At 44.5% G+C, this 10,014-nt stretch overlaps 1 protein-coding gene across 1 annotated transcript in view; it reads right to left on the bottom strand.

The window, feature by feature from the left end:
• The window catches only part of LOC130403623 (RNA-binding motif, single-stranded-interacting protein 1-like), an 8,729-nt gene extending 122 nt beyond the window's left edge, over positions 1 to 8,607 (bottom strand). The window contains exons 1-5 of the mRNA XM_056608040.1: positions 8,309 to 8,607; positions 4,629 to 4,771; positions 3,162 to 3,220; positions 2,282 to 2,373; positions 6 to 156 (exon numbers count right to left, since the gene is read on the bottom strand). Coding sequence (XP_056464015.1) covers positions 6 to 156; positions 2,282 to 2,373; positions 3,162 to 3,220; positions 4,629 to 4,771; positions 8,309 to 8,359 — 496 coding nt within the window. The 5' untranslated portion in view covers positions 8,360 to 8,607. The remainder of the gene's footprint in view (positions 1 to 5; positions 157 to 2,281; positions 2,374 to 3,161; positions 3,221 to 4,628; positions 4,772 to 8,308) is intronic.
• Between the last annotated feature and the right edge of the window lie 1,407 nt (positions 8,608 to 10,014).

Raw genomic sequence — 10,014 nt, 5'->3', positions numbered from 1 at the left:
GAAGCCGACGCCCCGGCTGTTGCCGCTGTAGTCGCGGAGGACGCGCGTGGACACCACCTGGCCCAGGGGCTGCAGCAGAGCCTCCAGCTCCTGCTCGTCCACGGACAGGGGCAGGTTGGAGATGTACAGGTTGGTGGGGTCCTGCTCCTGTTGCTGCTTAGGGGGAGAAGGAGGGTGGAGGGGGGTGGAGGGGGGGGGGGGGGGGGAAGGTTAAGTTATTATTCAACATTATGTTTCATTGCCCACAGTCCTATTGGTATTGGAGTGTAAGTAGGGAGAATGTTATATTCAACTGAAGGTTATGTAAACGGCTAGTGTCGGTGTCCTATCCCACAGTGTTGTTGCACAGTGGAGTGATCCAGTGTGAATCCTGCGTGACCGTGAGTAATACGATGCCTGTGACACAGTTGAATGAAGGTCAGTGTGTTGATTAAACATCCTTATAGACTTCCAGGGGCACAGCAGGCTGTCCGCTTCTCCCAAAACCTCAGATGGTTTCATATTTGTATAAGAGTGGGAGGCAAACACACACACGCACACACAAAAAGACACGCATATACACGCATATACACGCATATACACACACACACACACACACACACACACACACACACACACACACACACACACAAAAAGACATGCATATACACACACACACACACACACACACACACACACACACACACACACACACACACACACACACACACACACACACACACACACACACACACACACACACACACAAAAAAACACGCATATACACACACACACACACAGAAAGACACGCGCATACGCATGCACACGTACACACACAGCCGTATGAAGACAAACACACAGCCATATAACCAGCACACACCGTCGCACGCATGTACACACACACAAACACACTTTCCCTCATCCCCACACGCGGCGTCTTGGCTCCTCTAAGGCCTCCTGCATGAGCCGCAGGATGGGGATGTAACCTAGCGACCGTGGAACACAAACTGTGTTTCTACCCAGCTCTGGGCCAATGGCAGCCGCCGACAATATCCCCCCCCCCCCCCCCACCCCTCCCTCCCTCCCTCCCTCAAGAGGAGACCGGTCTACATCGGTGATTTCATAGCACGGCATAGGAACGCACACCAGGGAGGGGACCAGGGGAGCGCGGGGTGTCCAGGAGAGCTCCTCCACACGGCGCCCTGGGCGAGCCGGGTGAAATAACAGGCTGGATATAGACGCACCTCGCCGCTCCCTCGATCAATAACACACGCCACCGCCTCCCGCCCTCGGCGCCATTTTGGTTTGCCTTCGTTTAGTTGACTCTTGAGTGTGTCTTATAATATGCCTGGATTTACTTTTGATGATATATATCAGTAAGCATGGATGATGATATTACATTTCGGGGGGAAAGTATGATGTTGATATCGGGATCTTAAATATTATAATCATGCCTTTGAGCCTTAAATGAACATAAGAGTTAATTTTAAAAGCTAAAAGGATACATACGTGTGTGTGAACAGCTCTTAATGTAAAAAAACAACAACTGTAATATCAGTTTGCATGGATAATACCAATGCTACTGTTCGATCATTCCCCATTTATTGGGGGAGCGAAAGTAAAAACCTTTTACAACCATCAAATGTCACATCAGGATTTTCCTTTAAATCGAAACGTACAAAAAGCGAATATTAGATATCCTGAGGAAATATGAACAAAAGCAATACTGGAGATCCAGTTTATAATATCGGGCAGCATCGCCGGTGCCTCTAACGTCGGGTTGCTACCTTCATAACTAATCTGTACTAATCTAGGGGACTGTGCTAGCATAAAGGGCTGTGTGGTATGATGGGGGGAGGGGGTGAGAGAGGGGCTGGGGGTGGGGGGGGAGCTGGTGTCCCATCAATGTGTAATGTCGACTGGCAGATTAGTTGGCAGAAAGGGATGCGACATCTGGTTTGGGCGGTGAATGGAAATGGGGTCAGAGGAGAGGAGCCTGTCAGCTGAGCCTGTGTGTGTATGCTCTCGCTGGCGCGTGTGTGTTTTAGTGTTTAACTCTGCGTGCCATACAAACTCGGCAGCACACAAATAAAACACACACAAAGCAAACATGCTTGCGTACAATATAAGGGGCACTACCTGTATGCAAGCGTACCTCCAACACACACACATACACACACACACACACACACACACGCACATACATACAAAAGGCACACAGCTACACCGACAAACGCACACACAGAACTAGCTAGCCTTAGAACTAGCTAGTGTTAGCGGTAGCATACGCATGCAATCTCACCTTGGCCATCTGGGCTTGGATCCCGCTGGTTTTGAGAGCGTGCACGGCCTTGAGCGCCGCCGCGGGGCTATCAAAGTCTATGAAGCCGTATCCTGGGAGTGTAACAGAGCAGTGCTCACTTAAAAACCCTGTTTTGAGTTAGCAGTCTCGGCTAACATGCTAAGTTAGCCACACTGCATATCTGCTAAAGCATGCTAATCTAGCCACACTGTCTCTTCCTATTAATGCTTAATTGGCAGCAATGTCTCTGCAAATAGTAGGCCACCACGTCTCTGGTATAACATGCGGAGAAACCCAAGCTGTCTCTGCTCATACATGCCACATTGACTCTGTTAATACATGCTAAGTACGCCATCCTGTCTCTGCTAATACATGCTAAGTACGCTATCCTGTCTCAGTAATACAGGCTTGGGTACCTATTCTGACTCCTCTTATGCATGTTAAATTGTCCATAATGTCTCTGCTAATATATGTTAAGATAGCCATGCTGTCTCTAGCTAATACATGCTAAGTTAGCTATGTTGTCTTTGCTAAAGCAAGCTAATCTAGCCAGGCTGTTACCGCTGTTACATTCCATGTAAGCCATTCTGTCTCTGCTAATACATGCTATGTTAACCATGCTATCACTGCAAATATATTCTAGCTTGGCTGAAGTGCATTTTCTAATACATGCTAAGTTAGCCAGGCTGTCTCTGCTAACGCAGGCTAAGTTAGCCGTACTGCATCTGCTAATACATGCTACATTATCCAAGCTGTGTCTGCTAATAGATTCTGTAAGCCGTGCTGTATCTGCTACTCCGAGCTATGTTAGCAACGCTGTTTAACTAGAGATGAAGGAACAAGAGAGATGGAGACAGTAGGCTAGTTAGAGAGCACTGACCTTTGCATTTGTTGGTTGTCTTGTCTAAGATGGCCTTAGCTGACTGGATCTTTCCATACCTGAGAAGAAACACACATTTGATTACTACAGTCGAGTCTATAGAAGTCTGCCATTATCCATGCCATTATGTAAAGAACTATAGTACCAAAGGTTTTAAATTCATAATTTGGGTTTTTTGTCTTTTATTTTTGTGTTCAGGGAACCTAAAAATATGAAATTACATTTCCAAAGTACAACCATGTAGTAACAACATATCGTTTTATAATAACTTGTACTACTGGTGGTCCCCCTTTTGTTCCCTTATTTTATACATCCTTTTCTGTGCACAGTCTATTTCCATTTAACAATATCCTCAGATGAAGTGAATGCGGACATGATAGCGTAAACCACACATCGTTCAGGCCAGCACGTGGGTGTAGCTGACGCTTCTCTGTGTAAACCGGCCAGCTTCCTATCAGAGGGACGGGTTCACACACACCTTTTCTGCAACAACTGGTATTGGCACTAGCCCCACAGAAGTGCTTACATCATCATTCAGACCTGGTCGCTATGAAAAGCTCTTTCATTTCTGCTTTGTGCCGGTCGCACACCGCTGGGAAGGGGGAACAAAACACGAGCCGGCGCGCCAATAACAGCCGCTGCTGCCGTTTGCATGGCCGCCGTCCTCTCCCAAGCGCCTGTAATTCAGCCCAGCACCGCGCACGCACGCTCACGCGCACACACTCACACACACTCAGCCCTGCTAATTACAGGGCTGCTCAGCATGCTAACTAGTAGCCGCCTATGGCTCCACTACCTCCTCTCTACCTTAATTAAAATCACACACACACACACACACACACGACCCAGCTTTTATCATGGAGGACCTTAATGAATTAAGCTCTCGCACACAGATGTTTATAGTGTTGTTGTAACTGACAGAGCGATGGGGGGGGGGGGGGGGGGGGGAGAAGGGGAGATAGGGAGAGAGAGATAGAGCGGGAGATATATATATTAGATCGTTTTCATTCCAGACTTCCCTTACATTCCACAGCAGAAAGATCCATCATAAAGAGAGATCCAGATTACAGAGTGAGAGACAGGGTGTGTGCAGATATTTATGCAGGTGAGGTGTGTATATATATATATATATATAAATATATGTGTGTGTGTGTGTGTGTGTGTAACTTACGAGTGTGTGCGTGTGTGTGCAAGCCTGTGTATATACACTTGCCTGTATGTTCATGTTGTTCCTATGTTGTATATATACTGTAGTTGTACGTTTGTATATTTGCATGCCTGTATGTTGTATATATACTGTGGGCGTACGCCCATAACTGTACGTTGAATGTACACTGTAGGTGTACATCCATAACTGTACGTTGTATGTATACTGTAGATGTACATTGTGTGTACACTGTAGGTGTATGTGTGTGTATGTCCATAACTGTACGTGGTGTATATACTGTATGCGTGTGTGACACGTACTGCTGGCAGAGTTTGATGAGGTCCAAGTCGGTGGTTGCCGGGGGCAACCCCCGGATGTACAGGTTGGTTTTACTCAGCTGTTCCCAGCCGGTACTGCTGCTGTTACTGCTGCTGCTGGGGCTGGGCGGAGTCATGGGGTAAGACTACAGGAAACAGGAAGCACACAGGAAACGGTCACACACTTTTCCGGTGGCTAATGCTACAGTGGGCTCCAACACAGATCTCCTCGAGGTTAGCATGGAAGGGCAATGTATTGGACGGGACAACGTAAATATATAAACTATTTTTATTCTGTGGCTGGTTAAGTCTAGTATCCGCTGTCACATTCAGGAAGCGGCAAGAGAGTTAGGTAGGATGATGACTCATGTGGATATGATGACTCAGCTGTTCGTCACTTCACTGGAAATTCAGGAAACCACATCCGTTTATTGTAAGGAGAATTACAGATACACACATTGGAGTTTAATAGGCACATACATTCCACACAAGTGAACGCACAAAATTAGACACACCCGCATTCATTATAACATACACATGAGCACACAACATTAGACACACATGACATACAACATAAGACAATCATTAAAACCCAGTATTACACAATGGACACACAATATTAGACCACATTAACGCACAACTTCTTAAATATTAACACAATATTAAACACGATATTAAACACAATACTACGTCATTTTATACAGAATAACACATTTCATGCGGTTAAATAATGAGACCCGAATAGAAATTGGCTCATGTGTATAAACATGTAGAAACACACACACACACACAAAGTCCTAGTAGCCAATCACAAATGACATTTATATCATGCATACTGTAGTCTAGCGTAGTTAACATGTGAATATGCCATCTCAATAATGAAGGCATTGAGGTTGTTCATCCACATTGTCAACATGACAGGGCCACTTAGTCACTCAACCGATCGGCAAAATACAAACACAGCTTTTTTTGACAAGCATTTAGCCCAGCCTCGCTCCTAGCAACAGACTAGTATTAGACCATACTACTAGCACTGTTGTAGAATCCACCAGGGAGGCCTTGTCCCATAGGTTAGTGTGAAGTGCACGTGCAGGAAGGCCTTATCACGTAGGTTATTGTGAGGTGAACGCGCAGGCCGGTCGAGTCACATTGTGGTGTGTGCATTGTCTATTAGTTCAATACATACAGGCAGGTCTAGTACGCAAGCCCTGAGCAAACAAAGAAGGGTCATGTCTCATTCTGTTCAAATACATGTAGTATTAGTTAGGGGCGGGAAACTATTGATTGAGTATTGACATTTTTTGCTTCCCAAATACTAGTATCATCTGGTGGACTCAAACATATATTTTAAGAAAGAAAATGTAATCCAGAAACGTTATGTAATTTTAGGATCCTTTCACACCTGAATTTGGAACATTTTGATCCAGTTAAGGAGGGAAGGTGCTATGTTCTTGCATTTTTCATTTGATTTGCGTTCCCACAGGCCTTTGCCGAGCGGCCCAAACGATGTACACACATGTTTTACTGTTGAACGGGGTATTGGATAGAAAATATGAGGGGGAAACTCATAACGCTTCCTTGTTGGGGACAATAATAATGGAGCAACCTCCTTTTGCTTTAATTATCACTGGGAGCTGGGTCCTACAAATTAAAAAATAACGGAAGAAAGCTAACAGGATAAGAGCCTGGCGGGGTTTACGTCGGCTAGCAAATCATTTTATCCTAGGAAAAGTTCCCGTATCCCAGAGCCCTCCTACAGAGGGCGCTATACTGTATACTCCTATAATAGATTCCCATTATCTATGTCATCATGTCCTGTTCAGTCACATTCATGTGTAAAACAATGGCAGACTTTTACAGACCTGTAGAACCCAAACCTCAACATTGTACCCATAGGTTAAAAGAAGAACTGGCACAAAAAATCGTAATATCGTATCGCAATTTTTATAGAATACCAATATTTACCGAATCGTAATATATATCGTATCGGCACTTAAACATCTTTAATAAATCTTAGCTTGTCGGTAATAGTTTTCTATGCTCTGTTCATCTGTTCCCGTTGGATATTCAGACTTGTAATGCTTATGTCTTGTACCATTTTTGTACCATTGTTGTACCATCCTGCCCACCATTTCATGACTCGATGGAACATAATTTGCATTATCTTCACGCCATTGGTTAAATACAATTTACTGAAGCCTGGCCACAAATCAAGTTGCAGGATAAAGGATTGCAACAGGATCCTGATATAATTTTTTTAACATGCATCAATGGTTGGGAACTAAAACATACATATACAAATAGCCCAACAAGGCTAAATTAATGCAGATCTTAATCCTAGCACATTCTTCAATAACGCTTTACGGTTTTATAAGAAGCATCTCCCATCTTAGAAACCAGAAATATTTATGGGGGTCACTTGGGTGACTGTGTGAGTAGGTCACTACTACTAAACTTAATATAGCCCACTAACTTTCTTGCTAAACCCCATACCAACACACTGAAACACACGTATACACACACACAGATACACACATTAGTACACAATCATACATAAATACACACACGCACCTACACACACACACACACACACACACACTTAGACACACACAAACATCAATACACACACAGACACACATCAATACACAACCCCACACATCAATACACAACACACACACACACACACACACACACACACACACACACACACACACACACACACACACACACACACACACACACACACACACACACACACACACACATACACACACACACACACACAAGCCCACACATTCAGTTAGTTCCTGGATGACGTCAACAACAGTAAAACAGTGTCAAAGCTGGAATAACGTCATTGTAAGATCCCATGCAGGAAAGCATACTGACTGATTGTGTTTAATTTCACACTGCTGTCTGGCCGGGCAACGAAAATGATTAAATGTGGCCGTCTTAAACCAGGACTTGAATGACCTAAAAAACACTTACTGGCTCTTATATCAGATTATTGGATCCAGTAAAACGGATTATGTATCTTTACCCATGACAGACACGAATATCACCTGTTATAATCGAGTAACAGCCTTGAATAAAAGCAATGGGCACCACAGAACAAATAAAATAACACAATTAGTAGGCTACAGAGGGAGGTTCCTTGCCAAATTGAAAATGAAGATTGATAACCTGTGACTATGAATCTGAAAGCCAAACGTCCAACCTGTCCATGTCCATGTAATTGGGTACATGAGGCCGTTAAGCGTGGCCTATACGATTTAATAAATAACATATCGCTTAACGACGACATTAGTGGTTTTCTCTGATCTCTCTGGCATCCATGACAGGAATGGTATGGGAATAGATGGGAAGGGGAAGTCATCTCGTCCACACATATGGTCGGATCATCCATGGCTGTTACCACCGACCAGTGTGTTCCCACACCATGAAGATGGTATAAATGAGTAGTTTTAGTGCTGTGTAGTCTTTGTCTGAGCGAGAGGGATTGCTATTTAGAGGTTATATTGCAATATCTCCTCCGTGTGAGGCAGAGAAGGGCTTTCCAATGTCATGAAAGGATTAAGTTATTTCAGCTTTTACTGCTCATCAAAAGCCCATCCTGGAAGTCTCCGAGCAAAAGAGAGCGATATACACAGATAGGGCCCGGGTATTTCAATGTTTTGGCCTACCTGCTTTCGATTGGTAGTCTTCAACGGGTTGCCTGTATTTGCAAAGATCATCCTGGTGGTTAGTTGTGGTTTATTTTTCCTAATTAGAGCAGACACACGACACACGGACGGTTTTCCTTAATAATCCATCCCGCTAAAACATCCGCATCGTTAAAAATATACCCTCAAATCAAGCTTAAAGGAGGACCCTCCCTAATCTACATAGGCACTGACACATCTATATATCTCCAGATGAATTGAAACGATGGACCGAACCTACGGTCCCGTTCATTGATCTACGACGTCCTGCCGACGGCTCCAGAGTCCCCACCTACTATAGACCGTACCATCTCTCCAGCGAAAGGGGTGCCCGGGCAAAATACATTGTTGTCCCGGTATCATTTCGAACATATTATTGTTTTTTCAACCTGGAAAATGTCAAAATGACTAGTTCAATCAATCCACCGGACTGTTATAGACGAATAATAGAGTCGTGGTGTGTATTTATCGTCAAATGTATTTTGCTACACACCGAGCGCTTTACAATTACTCTGCTCCGCGCATACCAAGCATTCCTGGCGCCCCTTTCCCCCTCCCTGTTGAACCCCTCCCCCAGTCCGACACACACACACACACACACACACACACACACACACACACACACACACACACACACACACACACACACACACACACACACACACACACACACACACGCACGCACGCGCGCGCACACACACATGCACACACACACACACACGCACGCACACACACGCACACACACGCACACGCGCGCGCACGCACACACGAACATGTCAGGGAATCAGGATGCGATGAAACGAGCTCTGAACTAGAGGTCACCGAATCCCTGACTCCATGAGATGAAGTGATGGACAACTACATAGGACCGATACATCAATACACGCGTTTCCATTATGATTTCGGTGGATGTTCTGTAGGATTATTAGGCCTACTATTTTTTTTTTCCTTTTAAAATTGTGTACATGTGTAACATCCTGTATCTCCTAATGTAATATTGATTTTCTGGTTGAAGGGGGGTTTAGTTGGATCAATGTCTATTTGTAATATAAATAAACCAACGACACCATCTCATTGCAACAACTTTTAAACCATTTTTGGAAGTGAGTCAATGCCTTATTACCAGGTAATAAGGTAAATAATAGTATCATTATTATGGATATTTGTCGTACCATGATGCGAACGAACAGATTAAAAAAATGTATGCCACTCTTGCTGAGCTTTGGAAACGCATACCACAGAGCATATCTTAAACAGTATGCAATGGTGTACCATACGTGACCGAAGAACCAGTGACATTTGTAATGGTGCTTTCATTCACATCTAAAGTGGATCCATTCAAGCCCGTTTCACGACGGAGCCCTTCGGAGGTTTCTAAAGTGAAGGCAAATCCAAATCTAAACAATATGCGGGCCCCGGACGCCCGCTTAAAGCGTCACATTTCTCTTCCTGATTCTGTCCGCTGGAAGGTTTATGGTTTCAGACTCACAGAGGCGTCATGTTACAAAGCTGCGCCTTAATGCCCTCCGGAAAGTGAGAAGTAGCATTTGATCCGTGGAAAGGACTAATCGACTGCATACACGGAGAATAATTCCAGAGACACTCCTGGACTTTGCATGGACTTTGCATTGGGTCATTAAATTCTCACGCAAATTAACGCAGGCACACACACACTCACGCACACGCGC

Source organism: Gadus chalcogrammus, chromosome 14, assembly GCF_026213295.1.
Source record: "Gadus chalcogrammus isolate NIFS_2021 chromosome 14, NIFS_Gcha_1.0, whole genome shotgun sequence".
Lineage (NCBI taxonomy): Eukaryota > Metazoa > Chordata > Actinopteri > Gadiformes > Gadidae > Gadus > Gadus chalcogrammus.
This window is presented reverse-complemented; position numbering and strand designations above follow the sequence as displayed.